Source organism: Emydura macquarii, unplaced genomic scaffold (assembly GCF_026122565.2).
Source record: "Emydura macquarii macquarii isolate MOO-44397 ecotype Brisbane River unplaced genomic scaffold, CSIRO-AGI_Emac_v2 contig_1253, whole genome shotgun sequence".
Taxonomy (NCBI): domain Eukaryota; kingdom Metazoa; phylum Chordata; order Testudines; family Chelidae; genus Emydura; species Emydura macquarii.
The window spans coordinates 54,451,138-54,479,069 of record NW_027131390.1 but is presented as its reverse complement, the minus strand read 5'-3'; the positions used below and the strand labels follow the sequence as shown (position 1 = coordinate 54,479,069).

The following is a 27,932-nucleotide window of genomic DNA, read 5'->3' as shown; positions in this document are numbered from 1 at the left end:
GCATGAGGAAAGGGAAGATTTGCTGCATGTGGGGTGCCGGCCTGGCCCTTATGCTGCTATGCTGTGTTCCGCCATGATTCCAGCTCACTTGATTGCAGCGTGGCGCAGCAAAGTATCCTACTGTGGAGGAAGAAACAAGGCTGCCCTCCCCCGAAACCTTGTGCAAAGGATAACAGATTACCTACATGAAAGCTTCCTTGAGATATCAACGGATGATTCTCGGAGCATACCACTGCACATAAATAATCTGTTCCGGGAGTAACCTCCCAGTAAAGTCCGCTAAACACTTGAAATTCTCTTATCCCCATTTAAAAGGACATAACTGCTAAGCAGAAAAAAATCCTCACCAGATGTGCCTTCCCTGGGATCATTATTGCATTTCTGTGTGTTGCTGGACTGCTCTGGGGTCAGGAATAGGTCCTGACTGTCTGGGAGAACGGACACCCTGCTCTCCTGCACCCAGCTCTCCTCATCGTCCTCCTCCTCCTCAGCCACGGAGTCCTCATCATTGTCACTGGAGTGGGATGCAGCAGAGGTATCAGTGCTGCGTGGCGGCACCGTGGTGAAGTCACTGCCGAGCATTGCAAGCAGCTTCTCATAGAAGCGGTATGTTTTGGGTGAGGAGCCAGAACGGCTGTTTGCTTTCCTTGCTTTTTGATATGCCTGCCGTAGCTCCTTGATCTTTACGCCGCACTGCAGTGCGTCCCTGTTGTGCCCCTTCTCCAACATGCCCTGGGATATTTTCCTGTAAATATCCAAATTTCTTTTGCTGGCTCTTAGTTGAGCCATAACGGACTCCTTGCCCCACAGACCGATGAGATCTAAGACCTCTGATCAACTCCATGCTGGAGCACGTTTGGGCCTTGCAGTAGCCTTGATGAGTACAGCTCTCCACGCTGGCTGCACAGGAAATGAAAATTCAAATTTTCCTGGGCCATGATGGGAGTGTCCATTTCCGTTTTCCATGGCCACGTAACAGCAGAGCGCGAATGTCCAGAGCGGTCACAATAGGGCATAATGGGATACCTCCCGGAGGCCATTAACATTGAATTACGTTACGCTCTGTCTACACTGACGCAAAATTGACCCATGAAATTCGATTTACGCGCTACGCCACTTGAGAAGGTGATTTTATTACGTCAACTTTTGCCGCGCCTTAAGTCGACAGAACTACCCTCCCGGTGTAGACGCAGGCTTTAGGAGATCGACATAAGTGACGTTACGTCGATCTCCGTCGCCAGTGTTGACCAGGCCATATTTTGCTACCAACTAGAAAAGAGAATTAAACATTAAACCCAACTGGGGCAATAGGGTACTTTTCTCCTAGACAATGCTTTTCTCGATATATGTATGAATTAGGGAAATGAGAGACAAAAGCAGAAATGTTATGTAAAATCATAGGTGAGATATTAAGACTCTAAATCAGATGTAAATTGGGTAATCGCTGCAGTTTGGAGATCTCAGGCAGCGTCACGTGAATGGAAATATGCAGTGGCTTTTATTCCACTACACACAAGGAAAGACCAAATGAATGGAAGAATGTTTATTACACCAATTAATCTGATTAAAAGACTTACAGGATTGGGCCTTTTTTGTGCAATTCCAGCTATATCTCAAGCCGCTTGCACAGCCATACCCTTTTCACTATATTAATTGCAAATAGAATACTAATTATCCTAAAAACCTATGCCTCCTGCCTATCTATTCCTGTTGTACACTTCACCTTTGCTTGCTATTGTTCCTTCTCCTATTCTACCTTTTGGGAATTTCCTTCACTGATGCACTGAGTATCTTGCTTGATCAAATCCCTCCTTAAAACACACTTGTTCTGCAAAGCCTATCAAATTTAATCCTCTATACCAAAAAGTGTTGCTGTACTCTATTAAAAATAAAACAACCCTTCCTCCCCTCAACCACTCTTTGTGAAATCCATTGTTTGGTCACCTGGTGTATTTTCTGTTTGATTGTATTGTTTATTTAGATTGGCACCTTGGGGCATGGTGCTAAGTAGATTGTTGTACCACTTGTACATTTTCAGCAGAAAGTTGTTCATGTTGGCTAGAAGAAAATAGTACATTATCTGCCTTTTGGAATCCCTCAAGCAATTTCAGTGTTGTCAGTAGAAGCCTTTCAGCTGTGTCTATATAGCCACAATTGTAATTGGAGCCTTTCTGCAGTAGCTAACAATTTTTGTTCATGGTTTCTTTACAGATGGTAACTGACAATATTTGGTTTGTATGCTGCACATTGTGCTAACCAGTTGTTCATCTCACCTGAGATACAAAACAGAGAATTTGAAGGCTGGAGTGTTCTGCTCCTTCCCACTAAGAAAAGATGTGGTTATTGAACAGAAGTTCCTTAGAGAGTTTATATTGGTGGTACATAAAAAAGGTGCCAGCTATGTAATTTGTGTTAGTAAATCATATTGGAAGGATGTCTAAATTATGGTCCTTCAGATCTGGGGTAAAAAGTTCCTAATGCATGTAATTTCCATTTTTCGGAACTGACCTTGGCACTTAGAAGCCTAAGCCTCGTTGACTTTCACTGAGATTTAGACTCCTTCAATGTCTAAGCTACTTTTGAAAATGGCATTTGTTATTTTGAAAATTGTACCCATCTTTTTATCAGGGTTCTGTAAAAAAGGACTAACTTTTCCCTGATCTGCAATGTGAACATTTGACCTTTGCAGCCCAAAATCACATTGGCTTATTTGTGGCTATGCAAGGTTATGCATGATAGATTCTGGGTCTTGGAAGGTATGGAAACTCTTGAGGCAGGAACTATGTGTTTGGCTTTGGATGACAATTAAAGGGGAGATGGATCACAGGAAGTTAAGAGGGCAGGACATGCTACAGCATTTCTAACATGCCTACGCTCTAGCTACCTAAGTGAGAGGGCTGTGTTTTCACAGACACACAGCTAACGGAAGTTGCTGCAGTTGTCATGCAGTGGTTTCAGATGGCAGAATAGAGTGAGCAGAATTGATATGGGACACAGAAAAGGAAATGTCATTGGCTTCCCTCCATTCTATGTGGTTTATTTCCCATTTCCTCATCAGGAAGTTTATATAAACTTAGTATTAAGCTAAACTGTTCAGATCGTGACCTGTGCTTCTCATCTTTAGTTTCACTGTCGGTGTCATGATGGTGAGTGACATGTTATCTCTTGCTTCCACTTGTTTAACCAGACCCATCCTGTGAAACATGTTGGGCTCTTCTGTATTTGTAGTATTTTCATTATAGTTCCAAAGCTGTTTGCTGTGACAATTCTGTTGATCTGGCAGATTTTTGTGATGGGTGTAAGAGGCAACAAAAGAGAAGTAAGAGTAGAGGAACAGAATGGAACACAGTGCAAATGTGCAACAGATAGCAGGTTTGGAAGACTAGGCAGAATGGTATATGAGAGAGGAAGATAGTAGGGTGAAGCAGGATAAAAGCTTATTAGGCACTCATTGGTATATTTTATAGAAAACAAATGTTCTTACGGGTTGGGTCAGAACACGGTGATACTATGCAATCAGGATATTTAAAGCTTTAGAAAATGGGATAGAAACTACAAGGGCAAGAGGAGTAAGGGAAGGCATAGTAAAATAAGTAGTTACAAAAATGAAATTATACAGCCTGTGTAGTTCAATTCTCATGTCTGGTAGGGCTTGGTTTGAAATGAAAAACAGAAAGTGTAAAAGAGAGATCATTGAGCAGATTTTATAGATTTCCATGGAATAGTGAGAAAGAAACAAGAAATATTAATACAATTATAATAGCCCTGTTGAAATGATGAAACATTGATCATCAAGAAATTCACATAAGCTGGCATTGACTGGTCACTATAATATAGAAAGGAAGTAATTGTTCTTGAGCAGGTACAGCTTACAGCAGTGAAAGTGATTGTAGGCTGCATCCATAAGGAAAATTTGAAGAAGCTGGGCTTTTTTCACAGGAACAAAAGAAAATTGTGGTAACCTAATTCCGGCTTTTGTTGTGCAGAAGGTACTAGTATTGATGGCAGAGCAAATTACTTTCACTGTCAAACATGAAAGCAAGTTGCACATGATGTCACTGTATTGTACTACTCTGCTACCGTCAAGTCTGCAATCTCTAGGGGGTATGGGATGTATCGGTTCAGAGTCCATTTCAGTTCAGCATTGCAATTCCAATGAGTTGCTCCCAAGTCGTCTCCTCTAGAGAATGTGGTGTACTGATGCATTTTCCCTCCCTCAGGAGACCATCCAATGAGATACAACATCCCATCATTAAGGCTAGGAGACCTCTATGTTATCCCACACACACTTGTAGAAATTCCCTGATGTGCAATATAAAGATATTGGGCTAGATCAGTGTTTCTCAACGACCAGTCCATGGACCGGAACTGGTCCCTGAGATTTCCCTGAGACAGTATAGGAAGGCAGTCCCTGGTATCAAAAAGGTTGAGAAACACTGGGATAAATCATTAGCTGGTGTCAATAGGAGTACCTCCACTGAAGTCAATGGAGTTATGCCATTTTACACTAGTTGAGGCTCTAGTCTACTGTCTTCAGTTTCCTGGATATATTTGCAAATGCTCAGCACCCCTCAGGATTTGGCCCAATAGCCAAAAAAAAATCTTAAATTACTATAAAAACGTTTAATGGGCAAAAGGCAGAACTTTCAGAGACAGAGACTATAGAACTAACAAACGTATTGGGTCCAATAGCTATAAGCTATTTCTGTGGGGGGTTTTTAAAGCAAATAGAGTGCTTTCATCCTCACGTTTCTAAACATAACCTCTTGTGGGACATATAATATATTAATCTTTCTGCAAGATGATTTCTTGTGAAGGCACTTTATGTATAAAAGACAGAAAGCAGTGATACAAATCCTCCCCCTCCCCGCTGTATTGATGTCTGTAGCTTTATTGCAAATGGAAATCCATCCCTGTCATCGTAGTGCAGTAAGCACTCCCTGAGAATAGGATCCATACACTGCACTCTCCCTGGATAGATTGTTTTGTTGCAAGAATTGATCAGGTTATAACTGTTTTTCCCAAAATTACCTAACATAAACATTGGTGAATTTGTTCTGTCAGCAGTGACGTGGGCAGGGTGGGTCCCTCCTGCTGTGTAATCTTTCTCTTATTCTTATTTAGGAACCCACAGAGGATGAAGCCTTTTGCATATTTTCATCTACTCATTAATTACTTGTGCTAGGGCTGGTTTGAGATTTGACGCTACAGTATTGGAAGGAAAACAAATAGCTGCTTGTTAGTGTTTGTTTTCATCTGTATTAATTTCAGCATAGACTTTAATTGTATATCTATGCTTGTCTTTTTCTCCACCACAGGGTAGTCATGTGTCCCTGAATAAAGGCATGTCCCTTTTCCTCAATGTCTATTCCAGTGTCCCCGTCAGTTTTATAAAAACAATCTTCTCTCCCACTTTTTGTAAACCTCATCAAACTCTGGCCATCTGAAGGAGCCATAAGCCAACTGAGCCAATGAAATTGCCAGCAGTCTGGCTGAGAGCATGTGTGCCTCACTGACCAGGTCTTGTTATATGTCAACACCATGATATACCCTCCATGAGATCCCCCAGTGAAATCTCCCCTGCAGCATAGTACCAGATCCACGTGGAATCAAAGACTCACTTTGAATCCTGGCAGTGCTATCAGTGGTGAGCCTATAGGTTGGTCAGTCTCCACCATCTACACAAGGCTACTGACCCGGCTGAGTCAGCATGTGAATGAGATACAAAGAATGTGTGTGGTATAGAGAGAAAATGAGGGGATAGAAAAGGACACTGAAGGATTCAGAGAGAGGAGGATTGGGTAGAGGATAGAAACAGGAAAAGGCAAAAGAAAAAAAAACCTTAGAAGGTATCAGAACAGAAAGCCCAAGAGGTTTTAGGAATGTATTAGGATTGAAGAGATAAAAAGGAAATAGAAGAAATACAGTAAGAGCCAGGAAAACAAATAAATAACTGTTGCCTTGTCTTCAGTTACATTACAGAAAATGCAGTAAATGAATTGGGGCTACTTGGAGAAAACAGTGAAGAGGGCACAGACGACTACTGTTCTTTCACTCTCCCTTACTGTAACATGTTAGCTTTTATTCTGAAAGAGGGAGGGTGACATGGGAGGAGGAGGAGTGGAGTGTTATATGGCTGAGGAAGGGGAAGAGGAAAAATTGAACACCCTTTCCTTTTTCCCACCCCTTCTCTGCCAGCTGCCAAAACTTTTGTGTGCTCACCTCACTGACACCACCAAAGCTGTCTGCTGCAACATCCCCCCCACCACAGGATGCATCTTGGTTTTTCACACTGAAAGTCTGGTTATCATATTCATCTCTACCCCATCAACTGATATTGGTTTCTATTAGGGAAAGGCATGTCTTGAAAGGGTGCACTGTACATAGTAACATACTCTAGTATATTTATGAAAGTTTTTGATGTTTTGCCAAAGATAAATAGGATAAGATTACTTACAAGACTGGTTTTTTGTTGGAGAATTACATAGAACACTTTTAAATATATTTTCTAATGAAGCAAAATAAAAATCCTCAAGCACATACTCCAGTTGGTTGCGGATATCTGGAAAGACTGGATCAACTGGATGTACAGCAACTCATTAAGACCTCACTGTGCTTCTGCTGTCTTATTTCCAGGGCTCCATATACTTCAGGCTCCTTCCAAATTTTTTCCAAACCTCTACTTTTTTCATCTCCAGGTCTCTTGACTATTTGTCCTGCACACTCTGTTTGTGTGTGTTCTCCCACAATGGTCATCATTGTTTAACCACATTAAGTATTTTCCTACTTACTGTTCTTTCTATCTACTCACTAAATTTATTAAGTATAGGGAAATGCTGCTGCACTTCAGATACAGTGACGGTGGGTAAATGTAAACTTTTTAATGGCAACCAGTGCAGGTGTGATATGTGTTTCTGCCTTTCATCTATTCCTGCATCACACACTTCCATAAGTACAATTTACTTCAGAATATACTCTATGCTGTGGTTGACATGCTGCTGTAATTCTTCTAGTTGTGTTTAATTATGCCATCTTAAAGACAAGCTGAACATTTAACAGAAGTTGCACATTCATGGAACTTCTTTTTTTTTTTTTTTTTTTTTTTTTATTCCAGAGTAAATGTTGAATCATTGAAGTTCAGCTGGGTTTGAAATTTACCTGAATATGTTTTACCATTCCTATTCCCAACAAATAGTACAATGGCACTGATTAGCAGAAGCGTTTTGTAATACCACTTAAGGCTTTATCACAGTGGAGCACTGCCAGTAATAGTCTTTAATTCACTTATATGTACCAATTCATCTCTGTAAGATTTTTATTAATTTCTTCCCTGTTTTACTCTGTCCCTAGCCCTATGTAATGAGGAATGAGGTTCTCCATTTATGTAACGTGTATATGTGTGTGTGTGTGTGTGTGTGTATATAAAAATATATATAAAATTAAATCTCAAGTAAATTAATTGCTTCTGTTCCTGCTTTGCAGACAACTGTACCATCTTCACAGTTATTTCATAAGTTTAATCCACTTTCTCAAGTTAATTTATTTAGCAGAATATGTGTGGGCCAACAGGCCGAAGAGCCAATAATATTTTTATCGGCTAAGTTAAATGAAAAATGTGAAGATTAGGTTAGATATTTAAGCCTGTGTTGTGGATTTAACACAAACCTCTAGTAGAGAAGTATTTCTAAAACATTAGATCTGTGTGTGATAACTATCAGGAATACTTGTGAAAAACTGGAGCCTACTCTGCAATAGTCTTTGTTGTCAGAGTGCAGAATAACAACATGCCTGGTTACAAAGCTACATGCCAAAGGAACAGAACCCAGAGATTTCTGCTTGCATTAGAGTTCTACTGGCCTGAAATATATAGACAGTTTACATTTACAGAGAGAGATTTTTTAAATTTTTCTTGATGCATCAGTGTTTTGCTGTCATTACTGGAGTGAATCCAAATATGCTGTTTGTTTCTTTCTAACAATTAGGATTGGTACAAAACATCAGGAGTTACGGCAAAAACAGGCAAGAGGGATTGCTGATTACTCCACTAGTCCTGTAGGTTCACCGCCTTATATTGATGACGATGAGATAGATCCGAATTACGCCAGAGTGAATCACTTCAGAGAGGCTTACCCAGCAGCAAATGTCTACAGGCCATCGTCCCCACCTGTAGCAGAAAACTTTAGATACCCACGGGATATCCCTGCAATACCAGGAGAGAGGGAGCATTTGGAAGGACTGTATGCAAAGATAAACAAGCAGCACCATCCACAGACTCCTGCTGACAGGTAATATTGCCCAATGATGGCAGATCACCTGATTTTTCAGTTTCACATGCACTTGTATTTACTGACTAGAGAACAATGGTTTTATTCTTGATTTATATTGTTTTAACCAAGAGCAGCCTTTGCTCCAACTGTACCCCTGAAGTGTCTACATAAAGCAGCAGTCAAATAGAAATCATGATAGAAAGGTCCATATTTCACAAACAGAATGAAGGAACTGCCTCCAATCCAATTTCTATGCTGCTGAGAGACTGGTTTTTTTCTCCTTTACACAGGAAAAGTTCTTATTCTTCAGCAAAACTCTGTTTTAGATCCCTTCTGGTCCTGATGATCACCCAGTGCCCATTCGTAACTGGTTTTTGTATGATCGTGTGATATATTGCATATGTTTACAGGTTACATTTCTCCAGCTGTGTGATATTATGCACTTTCAATTAGGTTGGGGAGAGGACTGGGAATCATGGCATTTTATGCAGACTGTAAAGCGTAGCTTCACAAGACTGATCACCTTTCACGGCATTTCCAATAACCAAGTGAGAAAGAAGGAGCAATTTTTAATCCTTACTGTCAAGCTTCCGGGTTGATAACATTAAAGAAAGATGGTGAAGTTTTTGTTTGAGTTAAAAAGAAAACACAAATCCCTGGGACTCGGATGCAGCCACCACTGTGAGGTTTCTAAAGCTGGTCACTTCTGGAGTTAGGGGGTATAATTAATGTCGTGGTGTTAATAAATGTACATAGGATTTTTCTGGCCAATATGTGACTCTGCAAGCAAGATGGGTGAATGGACAGGAGAGGAATTGGGAATATGGGGTGCGGGAGCAGTTTAAGTGTTAGTGCATTAATCTTGGACTGTGGCTTGTAATGTGGCTCCTTGCTACCTCATTCTGTGCTGATGTGTTTGAGGGGCTGTCTGAGCACAGATGTGGGAGAGTTTTGAGTTTGTAGAAACACAGTACTTTGAAGATGTCTATTGGGTATTGAGATAAAGCTCTCATAGGAAGTTTGACATGAACAGAAATGTAAGTGTTTAGCAGGGGATATGCCAAATTCTCTGTCTCGTTCACCTGAATACAGTACTGGAGAAAGCTCTTCAGATAGTCAAGAAGATGTCTGTCATAAAAAGGAGAGGCAGCTAAGTGGCATCTCTCTTCCATTCCATCAACACTCCATGCATAGGTGCCAGTTATGTCAACTCTGTGTCAAATGCGGAGGATTTGAAATCCAGATCCAAATCCAAATCTGAAATTTCTCACATTTAAACATGCTTAGATTAGGCTCATTATTAAATATGGTTCTAGCTGTTATGTTACAGAGTTCCATTTTAACAGAACCATTTTGTACAATTCCCATCAAAACTGAAGTTGTGGTATTGCTTTTTTTTGGTATTTTTTTATGAAGGTGAAAAGGAATGTACAAGTCTTTCCCATGAACATCTTATTTCCACTATTTTAAGGTTTTGGCTGGACAGAGGACGTCTTACCACTAAATGTAGTCTTTGTTTGCTTTAGAGATAAGACTGAGCAACAAACTCTGATCCAAACCCAGTTCTGGTTGCAGGGTTTAGATCTGGAATTTTAGCATGAATTCATCTCTAATTCCAAGCCACGCAGCATAATTTACAGGAAAACTAAAACCAAAACTTTAACAGGAAAAAGAAAAAAAACCAAAAAGTTGATGATGATGATGAGGTCAGACATGAGGCAGAGGTGGCCCTGGCTGAGCCTGATCTGCCTGGGCAGGTCCATTACCAACCGACTAGCAGGAAAATCTGCTACTCGTTAGTCTTGTTGAATTACTGGGGCTTGTAGAGCCTGTTTGACCACTTTGGAGAAATTGGAGTTGGCAGTGTGGGTTCCTGTTAGGCTGCCTTTGCCAGTTTTAAATCGGTCTTTCTCTCTCTCAAAGACAAAAGTTTGTTTGTATTCACCATTAGAGTTGTGCCAAACCTGAATCAACTGATATGAATTTATACAATGGCATGTGATGTTAGTATTTTCAATAACTGTTGGCTTAGACAACTACAGATAAGGAAATCCTGTGGGCTACTGAGGGGAGATGGAGATGTGGAAAGAAAAACTATGGGTAACACATTAATTACCAAACAAATCTGTCTTAGGTCAGGTGTGAAAACGACCTTGTCTGCATCAGAACGATGGGGATAATGGATGCTTATTAGCCAAACAAAAGTTATTTTGCTTTTATGAGGGTGAACATTTATCAGCAGGTTGGTCATGACATAATTAATGTTTAGCTCGGTTTCTCTCTTTTTCTTTCTTGTGATTTTTGGCTGTTAATTTTTCTTCAGAATACCGGTAGTTTTTTTCTCCCACCTCTGACTCACAGCTTGCAATGTAGTGTGTGGGGACATGGGTAGTGACTAAAGTAAATGAGTTTTAAAGAAAACGTCTTTCTTTTTCGGTTTCAACAAACAGGGCATAGATGATCTCATTTCAGTCTGGGAATTCCAGTTATGTTTCACTGCCATAGAGAATTAAAACTCATCAGTTTAAACAAAAATGCATTATCTTTTTTATGACTTTTAAAATATTATAAGGCCACTTGTAATGAGAGATTCTCTGTGGCCAGATAAGTGCTACTAGTAGCTGGTATATAATTTCTTTCTCTTCCCTTTCCCTTCACCCCATCAAAAAACATGATGATCTCAGTTTATTCTTTTGCTATAGTGTCCCACTCATGGGTTGTCCCTCACCAACCTGGAAACCCTGTACAGTTCAAAAGGCATCAATGCTCTGCACACGTGCTAGGACTATTACTCAGGTGATTATGAAGTACATGATTCACCCCTGCTATATAAATGTATACATCCAGGGCAGGTTCCTGTTGCACTCATTGAAAAGTTAACAACTGTGTCGTGGCCAAATTTCAACTTGGATAGTTACATTCACTAAACCTCCATCTGTAATTTCAGTTCTGTATAGTTTTCTTTTCTTCTTGTTTGAAACTGCTGTGTAGCATTCCAGTGCACGGTTAAAGAGTTTGTTCATTTCTTCTCAGTGATGGCTCATTGAAGTGAAGGTGAAGTAATCCTATGCATATTTTGCCAAGATCTTTAGTATGAAAGGTGCTATAGAAATGTAAGTGGTTTTTCTTCATGAATGTAGCAAAAGCATTAGTGGAATCAGTGTACTCTGTGAATCCTAAGAACCTACATACATTAAAAACAGGGAAAAAATAACTTGAAAAAAATCACACTTTGTCAGTCAAAATATTTTTCTGTTTATTTCTAGTCACCCTCAGTTTTCACTACTGCGTATGACCTCTTGTATGTATCCAGGATTATGCCTTTTAATAGTGCAATATTCTGGGATATCAGTCTTCCTTCAGCAGTCCTAGGCGGTCTTCCCATCCACTGCCTAGGTGTTACTTCCTCAGTGGCTGGCAGCAGAACCTGAGCCCGCCACCTACTCTGGGTTCTGGCTCAGGGAACCTCTAGACAGTAGCCAAGGTCTGTTCCCTTTTAGACCTTACTGCCTTTCTCTGAGCCTTTTCCTTCCCATCTGGCACTCCCTTCCTCTTTGGGTTTGCCAGCTTCACCACTCCCTCCTCCCAGGGAGCAACTGCAGGCTACATGTCTCTGCAGCTTCCAAACACTCTTCCTTTCTCCCAGGTAGTGACTGCAGCCTACTTCCGTTCCCTACTGCCTCTTTCTGCAGCCATTTTCTCCTGCCTTTATAATTCCAGCGCAGCTCATTCCTCCTCAGATGGGCTCTCTCCCTCAGTCAGGGGATTGATTACTCAAGCCGAATGATTCCTGTCAGCTGTGGCCTTTCTGGTTAATTGGCCCCCTTCTTAACCTACATTAACTCTTTCCAGGCAAGTGTGAGATAACACCCCATCACACTGGTATGGCTCCATGCTGTCTTTTCCGCTATTGGTAAGTTTGACAGCGTAAATTATCTCTGCCTGCAACTTCTGATACAAATGAATAGCCCATTGAATTTGGCCACACCTGGTTAGAGGTGTTAGCCTGTTTATCAAATCCCCCTGACATACCTGGTTTAAACACCTTTTAGTCAGTCTGTAAAGCAGAATATCAGTGGGTATCCATAATTCCACACACAATGTTGTCACATACATTTCACAATGATATTATTGACCAATGTGGTGGTAGTTTTCAAATGATACCTCAGAAGGTGTATTTTGTACATTATCGTTGCAGTAGTGTCTAAAGTGTGAATACAGGGGTGTCTCGGGTCGCACACCCACTGACTTTCAGTGAGGCACTCAGACCAAGCCACTTAAGCATTTTAGAAAATTTTACCCATAGTACCTATAGAAGTACACTACAGCTTTGCAACTAAAATCACATATTCCCCTCCTTCTAAACCAAGTCTGATCATGTTGGATATATCTGATCTGCAGTTCTATGAAGAAAAGGAAGAAACTCGTTTTGCTCCAAATGCATGTCTTCACCATAGCAAAACAAAATGTTTCTGCTGATAGACCAAGTTCCCAACACCTAATCTGAGAGATGGTTCAATAATAGATTATTCCTGAAAGTACTGATACAAATGCCACACATCACAAATGTCGAGTCAACAATATGTATGGAAATGAAAGGAAGCCTCTTTCCTGTCAATATCATGGGATAGCTTGAATGGACCATGTGTAGGTTGGGTTGGAGAGTGAACAGAGAATTTCCTCCAATCCCTCTTGTATACCCTGTGTAAGGACCAGCCATAGTTGTATTTATTGCATCGGGAGGAGCACAAGGTCTTCTCCCTTAATGTGTATATAGCATTCATATCACCCTATTAATCTGTGGAACGCTCTTAGCCACCAAGAGGAGAATCAGCTGTATCATCCCAAAGCGTGGTGCAGCCAGGGAACTCAGGAGGGACTGTGCCTGAGACAACTGTGCACTGCCTCAATATGCAATAGTGGCTGCAGTATTTTTGTGGTACATATGTTACTGAAATGAGTAGTAAGTCTCACATCTCTTCACAGTGCTTAGTCATCTAGGGTGAATCGTTGACACTGCTAACTTTTGCCATGGCACAGCCTAGGTGTCACACCATAGACAAAAAGTACATAAGCAACTTTCCTATCCCTTAGATGACATGCATGCTGCACTCCATTTCACATTTTAAAAGAGCAATTTCCTCTTTTTCCTTTCAAACATGGTGATGTAAAAGGTTTATAAGACATTTGAAGTATCTCAGGAATGGTGTTAAAGAAGCACAAATTGCACAACGTGTTTGCTCAGCCCAGTAGTATGAATTTTAAAGTATGATGTCAAATTCATTGCCAAAAATAGTTCTTAACTTTTGTGCTACTTACCTTTGGACATTTCAAAATGCTGGTCTGAGGAAAATGAATACAATTTTCCTTTACATAACAGATATAATTTTGGAACTGCATCTACTACAGATTAAAATTCACTATTATATTTATATAGCAGTAGAGTCTAAAGCCATAGGCAGAACCAGTGTTCCTCTGTGGTAGACACTAAGATGGTCACTGCCTGGAAGAGCTTACAATAATACATAAATTCTTACTGTAAGCCATTCACTGGCTAGCAGACCTAATGTCTATCAGGACTGGTCACAAATCCTCCCAGGGACATCCTGAGTGCTAGGTTTGCATTGGCTCATCTTACTTACTGACAGATGTGTAAAATCTTATATACTGTAATCCAGCAACTCTCTAGGAACTGCTTTGCTGCAGATGCTCATGAACCTAAATTATTGCAGCTGTGATAAGTATTCATGTACATCAGATTTTTTTCCCTCCAGATCCACCTTTTCTTATGTGATACAATACTGCCTGGTATCCTTCTCTGAGAACTCTATTTACTGTTAACCCCACATCTTTTTTTTTTTTTTTTTTTTTTTTGCAGTCCTTTGGACACACATGCCAAAGGCATATGTGTGTCTGAGGATCTGCCCTCGCTTATACTGGACCATAACAGGGGAGGTGTTGTCAGCTTCTTAGGTGTAAGTAAAAGCAAAACTGGAGATCTTCCATATAGTTTGAGTGGTATCATATGGCCCTGCATGTGTCTTTTCCATTGCTGACTTTTCTGGGTGCGGGCAAAAGGTCCCTATTCCTGTCTTGTGCAGGAGGCTGTTTGACCAAAAGCTGGTTTTTGTCCCTTTAACCAGCAGCAGAATAATCTGAGTGTTAACTTTTCTCTGAACATTAATTCTTTTTTTTTAAACTGCCATTTAATTTTAAATGCTAATATGTATGTGGTTAATTAAGAAGCCAAAATTGACTATAAGGTTGGTAAGCTCTAAGAAAGAGAGAGGGAGATCATTACGCTTCTGCTCATGGATAGCTATTTGTGAACCAGCTGATAATGTGCAAAATTAAGATTTCGTAAGTGGCATTTTAAATGAATGGTTAATGGCTGAAGATTAATTAAATAGTCAGAGCTGTTCAAAAGAGAAGCTGTTATAATCTTGTTTATAGGCCAGTCACTTGCATATTGAAAGTGCAAACCTCTAATAGCTTGTGGTATTTCCATTTAGCAGGCAAGCAATTTAACTAAACAGTTCTTCTTGAATGGAAAAAATCTACCTTACTAGACGTGCAGCAAGGAAATACACCGTTTTTTCTCCATTTTTTTTCATAATTAATAGCTGCACAATGGGAGCATGAGCGGAAAAAGGCATAACCTCTGGGATGTTGGTAATCCTAAACAAAAATACCAACCTAATTCTAATTAAAAAGTGGAGAAAATGATTAAAACTGTCATGTGATTTTATTTTCCCACTAGTTTCCAGTAGTCTGTAGCTCTCAGCTAGAGCTAGGCAAGAAATAGTTTTCCTGTCCTGCAAAAATGTTTGAGATTTCAAAAATGTTCTGTTCCACGTCAGGACAAAACCAAGACCTTTTGGAGTTTTTTGGGAAAAATAAGAAAGGGAGAATGAGATCCACCGATGATAACTCCATGGTTCTGGCACTCACTTGGGATGTATGAGACCAAGGTTCAGCTCAGGGCTGATTTGGAGCAGGGACTTTAACTATCGCCCTAGTGACTGCCCTAGCCACCAGGCTATTAGCTATTCTAGTGTGGGTCTCTCTCAATCTCTTGCCTGTTGCAGCTGTTCCACTTTGTATAAAAACTGAATGTTCATTGGGGCAGAGAAAGAGAGAGGGGCTGATTTTAGAGCTCAGTGGTCAGGGTACTCACCTGGGATGTTAGAGACTCAGTGAATATTTAATTATTTATAAGAAAAAAAATTCCAATCGCTCCAACAGGAATGTTATCCACCCCAGAATAACCAGTAGTCTAGTGGCTAGGGCACTTGCCAGGGATGTGGAAGATCAAGATTCAAATCCTTGGTCTGAATCAGGCAGAGCAGGGAGTTGAACCCGGGGCCCCCCACATGATATGTGAGTGCCTGAACCACTGGACAGTTGGCTATTGCAGGGGGTGAGAGGGTTGTGGGTCTCTTTCTCTCACTCTTGTTTTGTTCAGGATGAAATTTCTGGAACTGAGAAACCTTTCCTGATGAAAGTTTCATCAGAAGTGGTACATTCCTGCAAAAATTTTGATTTCAATGAATTGAAAATTCAGTCAGCTCTGTTTTCAACTAATACTGGGTAGGATTCTCACCCCTCTTCTCCACTTGGAGTCAATGGGAGTTGTTTCCCCATTGGCCCAATGAGCTAGCCAATTTGCAGGACGTGCAGGATTGTTTCCATTAGAAGGAGAAATGGATGATACAAGTTACATATATTCTTTGGTGCAATCCTGTTTACTTACAAAGACTATACACAAAGTCTTGTTTCCCTGAACACAATAAAACCAAACAGCAGGCAGTGCCTTACTCAAAATGTCCATGTCTGTCCCTCCAGTCAGTTATGTGCCCATGCATCTCTGTCTGATGGCTTTTCTTGGTTAGATGTGAAGGAATTATTTTGCTGGCCCACCCCAAAATGCTAGCTGGGTTTAAGACAGCAGAAAGATCAAAGCCAATAAATATGGAGAAGTGATTCCTAGACTTGGAAAGGAAGAGTGAATGGACCTGAATGAGGAAGTTGAGGTACCCGGAAAAAAGAGCACAATAATTAAACTACATCTTTAATGCAAAAAATAACGTTTTACCTTCATGCAGTTCTGGATGGGACATTGACTGCAAGGTGTATCTTCCCTTTTAGAGTTGACTCAGGCTCTTACTTGGGTGTTACTCCTAACTTTTCTCCTGTCCACACACAAAAATCTGACTCACGTTTAGTGGTGCTTTCCATCAGAGTTAGCTGGCTTGTCTGAAGTTATAGGCTTAAGCTTGAGTGAGGCTTTTACCTACTTTGTAGTGAGGACACACGCTAAATAACTTGAGTGCCGATAGTCCTCCAATGTTTTCTCACAATTCCCCTCCTCTCCCCCCCGTTTGCCCAGAATAACAGAGAAGTTCTCCCACAGTTCCTTCGGAAAGAATCATAGAACAACTCACCTTACTGGAGCACAATGAACCAAGGAATCTGGCCCCAGAAATCCTAGGAACACACTCGAGTGAAGCACCAGTTTGGAACACAGTGACTCAAATACAGCTTTGCCGTGTGGCTGCTAACCTGGGTGTGCAGACCTGGGTGCCAGTCACCTGAGTCTGTAAGTATGTAGAGTTCTTGCTCAACTCTGAGCAGAATAGAAGGATACTGGATTTACTGTAGTGCAAACTTACCTGCTTCCTGGGGCTTGCATTTATTGTTAACTTAAATAATAACATAACATAAACTTCAGCCTATGTTTTCTCTCCAACTTGGCTGTTCTCTAGGATTTTCCCTGCAGGACCAATCAGTCTCAGCCCATAGTTTCCTCTGTCTCAGAGAATCACTCAAATCCTTTTATATCTTGGGCTAGAACTAATAGGTTCCACCTAATCGGAACTCAGTTTGAGTCAACCAAAATATACTGCATCTTTATGCAGGGTCCAAGTGTGTGACATTAGGAGAGATCAATGGAAAAGCCTTATTATTCCTAGGCAGTGTTCAGGACCCTGATAGTGTCAAGGTGTCATTGATGGAAAGATGAGCAAAGACCGAGTTAGACTGCAGTAGTATTGAGAGCAAATATACAGAGCAGCAAGATCTTGTTTTTAAAATTTAGTCATTACTAAATGTTGCTAACAAAAATATTTGGATGACTGGCGAGATAGGGAAGAACTGACTAAACAGGCAAGATGCAGTATAGAAAGAGAAAAATTGTGCTATGTCCTGGCACTTGTGCAGCGCATGTAATTGATGATAGACTTTGAAATGTTATTTTTCAACCAGTGATCATGATGTCATTGATGCAGCCAGGGTCTAAAGAGTCACAGGAAACTTTAAGAAGCAGTATGGTATCATTCTCTCATTTCTTTATCAGCTCAGGCACACTATTGATGTTACAAGTGGTACATAACCAGCTATACCAAAAAAGACTCTGAACCTCTTCCACTGCCTACATCTACATAGTGAGGCCTGGCACCATATGGCAACCAGTGTAATCGCTGCTGAGGGGCTGGTCTCACTGCCATGGTTTCTCTGCCAGGTGTGACATTCTGCAGCAGGTTGATTTCTGACATTGGTGGTCCAGTAGAGTTTTGGCCATTGTATGGAGATTGATGCTGGGGCTGCCATAGAAAGTGAAATAACTCATTTCTAACCATACTCCGGATTGGAACCCAGAGAAAGCTAAGCCTCCTGTGAACCTACAGAGACAAGGGAAAGTCATATTGCTTCAGCTAACCTTGCAGCAATCACTTTATATCACTACACAGCCTAGATGTTTGGAGACCATTTTTAGAGACTAACAGAGAGCACTCATATGAAATATTTCGTACGGTCAAGTTACTTATGAAACAGGTAGCTGCCTCCATTTGTAAGTCCTTCCAGCTGAGGAAGGAAAAAAAATCAGCAAAGGGAACCAACTTTAGAAACTTCTGAAATGGTTTGAATGGAACTGAAAAAAACGAGCTCTTTCAGTCTTTGAGTCATTTCTTTCCTTCCTCCTATCTCTCCCCTGATCCTCTCTTCTTGTCCCATAGGCCGGCAAGGCTCTTCTCCGCAAAATAGCAGTCAGGTACTGTGTTCACACTGTTTGCTTGCATTGTGCGAATCCATGCTCTTCTTCCCAATTCAGTGTGGAGGGTTCACGACTCTTCTTGACTCGTAAGGAAGGTAGGGATGCTAATGGAGCAAGAAAGAGCCAAACAAATGTTTTAACATTTTAAACAACCTCTTCGTATTCAGTAGTTTGATGGCCCATTTTTATGGTTGATTTTCTTTGTTCATTTAAAATTTCAATTTTAAATTAAAAAGTTCAGTGTAATAATAACTTGAAGGTGTTTCCTATCAATGTGGTATTAACTAAAGTATATCCTTCAGCATCAGAGTTTATCTACCATAAACACTTCTGCCTTGGGCCATAGAGTGTATTCAGCCCAGAAGATGGTTATTACCTCGTAAATGGGAATCAGCCTCAGGTGATCATTATGGTATCTACATAAAATCCATGGAAAACAAATAATAAATCTGAGGACAGTCTAGAAGTTTACTATTCTAGGACACAATTATAGTGTAAGTGTGTAAATAAACTTTAGGGAGTTAAAGAAAATCTTGAAAACAGAATAACCTGGTAATTCTCATGCAGCTTTGTTATTGCACAGCTAGAAAACGTACCGCTTTGATGGACAGGTGAAAGCACATTCTATTTTTTGGGGCTATTTTCTATGTCTGAGTTGCTGTAATGCTCAATAATTGTCTGAAAGGGCTGCTTTTAATTGAGCACTTGTATGCAGTAAGTGTGCTGCTAACCAGGGAACCTGAAGTGCTTCTGCTCTGTTCTCAGGTAATGATAGAGGAGGCTTGTTGCAATGCAAGCCCTTGCTTTACAAATCAGCAGCCACTTTCATAATGTGACAGAGGGGTAGAGGTTAGTGTAGGAAGGCTTGGGGAGCAGCATTAAATCAGCAACGTGCCTGTTCCTAATTGTTATTGATTGTTAAGTACACAAATTACAGGCAAACAGTTTGCAGTCCTGCACCTGAAGAAAGTGTTGTTTTCTTTCTTTGAAATTTTCAATTATTGCTATCCCTGGGTTGAAAGAATACAAGGGACAGTTGTTTTATGTTTTATACAATATTTATGCAGCTGCTGCTTCAGAAAAGAGAGACTAAAGGGTGTGGGTTGATCTTTTCCTTCTTTTCTCTGTAAATGCCACTGTCTGCATCAGTGTTGATGCTTTGACCTCCTTGCTGCATAGCTTGAAAAGTCTCATGCACCTTAGCAACATATTCCAACTCCACAGCTGAACAGGCAGAAATCTAATTTTCATTCCCAGAGCACCACTGCCAGCTTGCCAATTCTTTATCAGTGATGTACAGTATCTGTCTATCCCCACCAAACCCAGTTCATCTAGACTAAATATTCCTGTTTATGCGACGTGTGTCCATGTGACAAGCATATTTATTTTGTATCTTTGATCATCTAACCTGCACTCTGCCCACTAATTCATCTCTGCTAGGACTACTTCTAATATTCCAAACCCCTCCGTACAGTTTCTAACAGCTGTATTTTTTTAAAAAAAGAACTTTACACAAAAATGTATTTTCCTTTCTCCCTTGATGTGAAAAATCTATCCCCTAGCATGGATCCAAGACTAACAGTATTCAGTTCTTGGCTAGTGAAAGGATTGAGGTATCATATCTTCTGAATGCTTTATCCCACTGGAGAGTGTTTGTAGTGACAAGCATTTTAATCTAGTCCTGGGTTTTTTTCCGGAATGTATTATAGTGCATGGCAAAGCCACTATAGTTAAGGTTGTGTCATGAGTTCTGTTTAAATATTGACCTTTCTACGTCCTCTAAAATCAGTATGCTTAGTTAGATTACTTTGAAATTTGGTATACCTCAGGAAAGTGCAGAGTAGAATTAGTGACACAAATTTGGGATCATTTGAACTATGGGTTGCAGAGATATAAGCCCCAGAAAAAACAGCTGTTTTTCAAAATGTTTGTAGCTGGGCTTTTTGGGGTTTTTTGCAGAGCTAGGGACTAAATGATTGATGTCATGCAGGTAAAAATGGTCTCAATCTGTCGAGTTTTAGCCAAAGTAGTGCATGGCACCCACTAAATCTTTGGGTCCCCCAAATTGAGAATGGTATTTAAGAGCATGTTCAGTACTTCGCTTACATAAATGTGTAGTCTGGAAGGATTACAATGTGCAGGCACCAATAAAGACCGTTTCTAGGCAGCCACTTTCTGTTTACTTGGGTAGTTCAAGGGAATGTGCTGAATGCCATTGCCCCGGTGAACACCCCACAACTGATGTTTCTAGTCTGAACCTTTGTATACCTGTGTAGTAAAGATGTATTAAGTAATGTTGCTTGCTACAGATTGTCTCTGTTATAATATGGAAGTTCATAATAGAGGCTCAGACCAAATGTATACCCCAAATCAAAAAGACAGTAGGAAGACCAAAAGAATACCATCATGGCTAAACAGCATAGTAATGGAGGCCATTAGAAGCAAAAAGGCATCCTTGAAAATTTGGAAATCAGATCCTAGTAAGAAAAATAAGAAGGGGTGCAAATCTGGCAAGTAAATTGAAAAGAAATAATTGGAGAAGCCATTTACCAAAGACTCAAGTACATCTGACACAGGAAGTCTGCCAATCAGGTAGTGGGGTCTGTAGATGACAAAGGTGTTAAAGGAGCACTCAAGCAAGATAGAGAAGTTAAATGAATTGTTTGAATTAGTCTTCAGAAGATGTGGGAGAGATATCCACATCAGAGCTATTCTTTTCGGGTGACAAATTTGAAGTACTATCCCCAATTGATTTGTCAGTAGAATTAGAATAAAATGATAAATTAAACAGTAATCAGTCACGAGAAGCAGTGGTATTCACACAAGAGTCCTGAAGAAACTCAAGTATGATGTGGCAAAACTACTAACTGTAGTATGTAACCTATCACTGAAATGGGTGACTAAGCAGCAAAATAGCAGATATATTCAACACTGAGAAGTGCCAAATAATGCACACTGGAAAATATAATCCCGACTGTTCAGATATAATGCTGGGTTCTAAATTAGCTGTTACTGACGAAGAAAGAGATTTTGGAATCACCATGGATTAGTAGTCTGAAAAATCATGCTCAGTGCACAGCAGTGATCAAAAAGGCTAACAGAATATGAGCAACTATTAGAAAAGAGAGAAAATAAGACAGAAAATATCATATGACACTATACAAATCAATAGTATGCACACATAGATGACCGTGATTTGTTGGGGAAGAGTCAGTTTGTAAAAGGAAATCATGCCTCGCCAATCTATTAGAGTTCTTTGAGGGGGATCAACAAAAGTGGACATAGTGTACTTAAACTTTCAGAGAGCCTTTGACAAGGTCCCTCACCAAAAGCTCTTAAGCAAAGTATGCTGTCATGGGATAAGAAGGAAGGTCCTCCCCTGGATTGATAGCTAGTTAAAAGATAAGAAACAAAGGGTAGGAATAAATGGTCAGTTTTCAGAATGGAGAGAGGTAAATAGTGGTGTCCCCAAATAGTCTGGGGGTCCAGTTCTGTTCAACATACTCATAAATGATCCGGAAAAAGGTATAAAGAATGAGGTGGCAAAATTTGCAGATGATATAAAATTACTCAAGATAGTTAAGTCCAAAGCAGACTGCAAAGAGTTGCAAAGGGATCTCACAAAATTGGGTGACTGGATAACAAAATGGCAGATGAAATTCAGTGTTGATAAATGCAAAGTAATGCACATTGGAAAACATAATCACAGCTATCCATACAAAATGATGGGCTCTAAATTAGCTGTTACTACTCAATAAACAGTTCTTGGAGTCATTGTGGATAGTTCTCTGAAAACATCCACTCAATGTGTAGCAGTCAAAAAAGCTTAACAGAATATTAGGAACCATTAGGAAAGGGATAGATAATAAGACGGAAAATATCATAATGCCTCTATTTAAATCCATGGTACGCCATCATCTTGAATACTTCATGCAAATCTGGTTGTCCCATCTCAAAAAAAGATATATTAGAATTGGAAAAAGTATAGAGAAAAGTAACAAAAATCATTAGGGGTATGGAACAGCTTCTATATGAGGAGAGATTAAAAATACTTGGACTTTTTAATCTTGGGAAAGGGATGATTAAGAGGGGATATATTAGGAATCTATAAAATCTTGACTGGTTTGGAGAAAGTGAATAAGGAAATTTTATTTACCCCTTCACAGAACACAAGAATGAAATTAATAGACAGCTGGTTTAAAAAGAAACAAAAGGAAGTACTCCTTCACACAACGCACTGTTAACCTGTGGAACTCAGTGCCACGGAGTGTTGTGAAGGCCAAAACTATAACAGTGTTTAAAAAAGAATTGCATAAATTCATGGAGGATATTTCCATCAATGGCTATTAACCAGGATTGTTAGGGATGCAACCCCATGCTCTGAGTGTCCCTAGCCTCTGTTTGCCAGAAGCTGAGAGTGGATGGCGGGATGGATCGCTCAATGATTGCCTGTTCTGTTCATTCCCTGGGAAGCACCTGGCATTGGCAATTGTTGGGAGACAGGATACTGGGCTCGATGGACCTTTGGTCTGACCCAGTGTGGCCGTTCTTATGTAAACATCTTGAATGCTGTGTCCAGTTCTGCTCTCCACATCTCAAAACAGATCTAATGGAATTTGAAAAGGTTCAGAGGAGGCAACAAAGATGATCAAAGATATGGAACAGCTTCTATATCAGGAGAGACGAAAAAGATTAGGGCCAGTCAGCTCAAAAAGAAACGACTAAGGGAGGATATGATAGAGGTCTATAAAATCATGAAAAGTGTGGGAAAAGTGAACTAAGTGTTTGCCCTTTCTCACAATACAAAACCAGGGGTGACCCAGTGAAATTAATAGGCAACAGGTTTAATACAAACAAGAGAAAGTACTTCTTCACACAAAACAACTAACCTGTGGAACTCATTGCCATGGAATGTTGTGATGGATAAAAGTATAAGTGGGTTCAAAAAAGAACTGGATAAGTTCCTGGAAGATAGGTCCATCAATGGTTGCTGGCCATGTTGATTAGGGATGCAACCCTGTGCTCGGAGCAACCTAAATCTTCAACTGGGCATGGAAAACAGGGCATGGAAGATGGGGTGGATCACACCATAATTGCTCTGTTCTGTGTACTTCCCCTGAAGCTCTGGTACGGGCCTCTATTGGAGACTGGATACTGGGCAAGAGGAACCATGATCTGACCCAATATGGAAGCTCTTATGCTCCTATATTATAATATATTTTTATTTTATGGTGAGGTTTACTGTTAACACAGCAGAATAGTCCAACAGATGGTCTAACAAAATTTTTTGTTACACAGAGTGGGGAAGAGCCAGTGACAGAGGATTTTGGGGGGCGAGCCGGAGGGGCAGGGACATGGAGAGAGGGGTTGCAGCTGCAGAGGATGCAGGTAATAGACGGGACATAGGCAAGCCATAGATTGGTTGTTTTGAGAAAAATCTGAATTTTACTAGCCTGAGGGAAGTGGAGGAAGAGGCTACTTCCTGATCTCAAGGCAGATTAATGTGGTGTTTCCAAAGCCATGCAACACAGAGGTTTGGAACTGACAGTGCAGGTACCTTGGCCACTGACTGAAAAAAAAACATGTGCACTGGGTTACCAACATGTGGGTTCTGGGCAATTCCTGGATCACAAGGTTGCCAAAGGTTTCAGGAGAGTAAAGAGTGTACCATGACATAGGGATTGTGACCTACAGTCTCATTTGGGTGATAAGAGGCAGTTTGCATTTACATGATGTTTTGCCCACTCTGCCAAGTCTAACTGGTCACATAAGAGGTTGTGACCAGTCATTGTGGTGATTCACTCAGGCAGAAATCATCTGGGCCTTATTTATGGTGTACACCTTATACAAAGTATGAGAGCAGATTTGGACCACATCAGGACCCGTGTCCAGAGGCTATGATAGTTTTCTCTGATTTGGCTGAACATCTGAATAATTGCTACAGTGACAATATGAAAGCTATTCATATGTGTTGGAAGAACATTAATCAGGAAATTAGAGAGTTAATGACTGACCAAAAAATATGTCATGTTGTATGACATATAAAAACCTTACAAGATCTGACAGCTCACTGTGTCTCAGAGATGGGGTACATCTATTGGACAGGAGAGTCAGAGTATCCTTCTCTCAAAAGTAAAGCTGTCAGTGTTTTGGAACAGAAAACCTTTCTGTGATTTCTCGCGCTGGCCCTGTCACAAACTCCACCCTTAAACCATGCTGAAACATGACCAGGAGCACCATTCCACTGTAATACAGTTGTCTTTTAGTCCAGGCACAGCATGTAAGCCAGGTTTATTGGGGAGGCAGTAAGGGGAATAGAAGTGTTTGTATACCAGGGTATGAAGACTTAGGGAGATGCATTCCCTGCTTGCGGTTGAGGGGGGGCTCCGGTGGGTACAGTTATGGGTAGGAGGCCAGGTTGTAGGGGGAACACAGTGAATAGGTCAGGGCATAGCTGAAGCAAGGCTGGTGTGGAGTATGGAGATGGCTGGCTTGGCATGCAAATTGCGGGACATGATATGTACAACTGCCTAAATGACTACTAACTCCTACCAACAACATATCTTTTCCAGTTAAAAAAACTAGAAATTCAATGACAAAAACAAAGTTAATGCGGAATTAAGGTTGCTTGGTGATACATCATCCCCTTGCAGAACATTGAGTTGAGCAAAATTCAAACGTCTGAAAACTAGGAAATGTACATTTAAGGTGTCCTGTGCAATCTTAACTATGCCCTCTTTCAGCGATGCCCCAGTACTTTATTTTCCCCCATTTTCTACTTTAATAGTGTTAGATGGAATTCTGCAGATAAGGTGAAGAGCTTGTGCATTTCAGCAACTGTGGGGTCAGCGGAATAAAGGTATGTTTGTTAATCAGGAATATTAATTGGGACATTGCTGAAAGAGGGCTGAGTTAAGGCTGTGTGAGCAACCTTAATGCTGTATTTGCTGGTTTTCAGATGTTTTAAATTTGCTCAATTCAGTGTTCTGCAAGGGAATGACATACCACAAAGCAACCTTAACTCTGTTAATATATTTTTTACAATTGAATTAAAACCTTAAAATAATCCCTATCTGATATATAGTAAAGCTACTTAAAATATTTTCTCTTCCCTCCAAGGTCTAGAAATGGTAGCTAAGGCCATCTCCTCTTTTTACAGGTGGAAAGACACAAAAAACAGTGCCAAGAAAAAATGCTATTACTCAAAAATTTTCAGAATCCATTTTCTGTAAAGTGTGACATAACCAAATACATGATGTATGGGATGACCTAACTCACTTGTAGTTTCACCATTTGTCTAGTAATAATACTTAGTGCTTATGTAGCACTTTACATCTTGAAAGCAATGTACAAACCATTAATTCCCACACAACCTCTGTCTGGTAGGTAAGAAGACAATAGTGTGCCTGATTCAGCAATATGCACTGGTGTAAAACTGGAGTAATGCAGTAGTGAAGCTGGCCTGGTATAATTTGCTTTAATAGACTATTTTTTTAAAATGGTCAGAAAATCAACCTTTTAATTTAAACGCAATATATATGAATACAGGTATACTGGGAAGATATGTGATAACCAAGGGTCTGAATGCAGGTTAAGCATCTTTATAAATTTAGTTAATAAATACTATAGACAGTAAATATGTAATAACAGCAGTGTAAGTTATGCTAAAAGGAATAACCACACTACATAACAGCATACAATAACATGTGAAATCATTATTGATTTCCCACTCTATTCTATCTCATTTCAGCTAAAATAGCATCTTGGTGCTTAAGGATGTGTACCTTTGAAAATCAGCAGGTATGATTTTCCAGAATACACAGAAACGTATATCCAATGTCAGAAGCAAAAATGATCCATTAGATCTGACATTTGAAAAATTGCGAATTGTGTCCTTGTTACCTTTATCTACTCCAGATGTTGTAGATTTCCTGAAATACAAATAATTGTTGCATATGGACTCATGTTGTCTGTTTTGAAGGCTGAATCCTAAAATGGACTCCTGACCTCATTGAAGTAAATAGCAAAACTCCTGTTGATTACAGTGGAAGAATCAGGCTTTCACCCCGAGTCCCTGGGATCTCCCTGTAAAGAATGATGAAGTGGTGTTTTGTTTTCCATTTTATACTCATTAGTTTCACAGCCAGATTACTGTAACCTGAGCTTTTTTTACCATATTGCTGCAGGGCTGTTTTTTGTTAACTGTATTTTTTACCTTTGACCTGTTCTTTTAAAGTCATACTGTTGAGAAAAATGAGTTTCACTTTTCCCCCCCAAAGTTTAGAACTAGTAATACAGAGGAAATTCACAATAAATTGTCTGCAATATTAATTGGACTAGACTATAGCATTTAAAGTAACCTATTCTTTCGTCCATTTACCTCCCATGTGAAATGAAAACTCTATTTTGAGCTGAACTGTCACAGATAATTTCTGCACATAAAACACATCCAGGGACAGCTTTCAAATGGAGTTGTCACTTCTTGTTTAGCAGGCGGGGGACGCTCTGTTGTTGTCAAACCCTTTTTGCAGAAGCATCACTAACACACTGATATGCACAGTTATGTGTAAGAGGGGGAATGGTTGCACAGCCCTTTGAAACGAAAACCTGTATGTATTGGATTCTTCATCACTGTTGTAGATGCTAGTATCCTTCAGTGTTGCACTCATCTACTCCGTAGGGACAAATGCTCTTCACAGGGTTTTACAAAAATGATAGAGAGTAAGAAAATCTAGTTAAGTGTGAGTAGATTAATAGGTCTTTATTCATTAAAATATTTTCCTTGGCAGAGATTTACAGTATGTACAGTATAGTATGCATCAGGGATGTCAGCTTGAAGAATGCACTAATCAAACATAAGAAAGTCAAACAAAACCCTCCCTGGGCAGAGTATGTTTGATTTAGTATGCATCTCTCTTTGTGAATTGTTTTCTTTTCATTAGATGTAATAATAATTAATAGTACTTTGTACTTCTGTATAGAGAGTCTGTCATTTTAGTATCTCAACACAATTAACAAATGTTAAGGTAGTCTCTCAGCTCACCTTTGAGGTAAGTAAATATAATTTTCTGTCCCAATCCATCACTCATGGGCTTTGCCTCCTCTAAGCTGATCTCTGATACAGTCCATAGTCTAGGTGAAAATGCTTCAGTTTCATAGGAGTAAGAGTGTAGTCGGTGCACAGCATTAATCTGGATTTGAGGGATTGTGGAGATGTATTACAAGCTTTAGACAAAGGCCAAGTGAAGGAAGCACATATCACTGATGCACTGCACCTTCCACTGGCTACCCACATATTTCTGGATCTTTTGCAGTGTGTCAGTCCTGATCTTTAAATTTCTTGATGGGGTAGGTCTGTGCTAGCTCAGACCCACCTGTGTGTGTGTGTGTGTCTTTCTCTCTGTTCCTCGGTGTGCCCCATCATGGTAGCTATGATTAACCAAGACTTCGCATCTTACAATCTCCAAGCAAAAATTATCCAATCGGGTAGCAAAGCATTTTAAACAAAAGGCCGTCCTTGGCTATGGAAGTACAACTGGAGATCAGAATGAGTCTTCATATTAAAATGAAATTAATCTCTTTATGTAAGCTTGAAATTCATCTCTTTATGT

General features: G+C 40.1%; 1 protein-coding gene and 1 pseudogene across 6 annotated transcripts in view; one reads left to right on the top strand and one right to left on the bottom strand.

Annotated features, from left to right (window-relative positions):
* The window catches only part of PARD3B (par-3 family cell polarity regulator beta), a 656,325-nt gene that overhangs the window by 535,713 nt on the left and 92,680 nt on the right, over positions 1-27,932 (top strand). For 5 of the 6 annotated variants that reach the window (XR_010919815.1, XM_067548843.1, XM_067548841.1 and 2 more), the window contains one exon: positions 7,983-8,285. The exons of the other annotated variant lie outside the window; for it this stretch is intronic. Coding sequence is in view for 4 of the 5 variants with exons in the window: in XM_067548843.1 (XP_067404944.1) it covers positions 7,983-8,285 (303 nt within the window). In the remaining variant the exon portion in view is untranslated. The remainder of the gene's footprint in view (positions 1-7,982; positions 8,286-27,932) is intronic. 6 annotated transcript variants of the gene reach the window in all.
* On the bottom strand, positions 412-966 carry LOC137153847 (zinc finger and SCAN domain-containing protein 20-like; annotated as a pseudogene).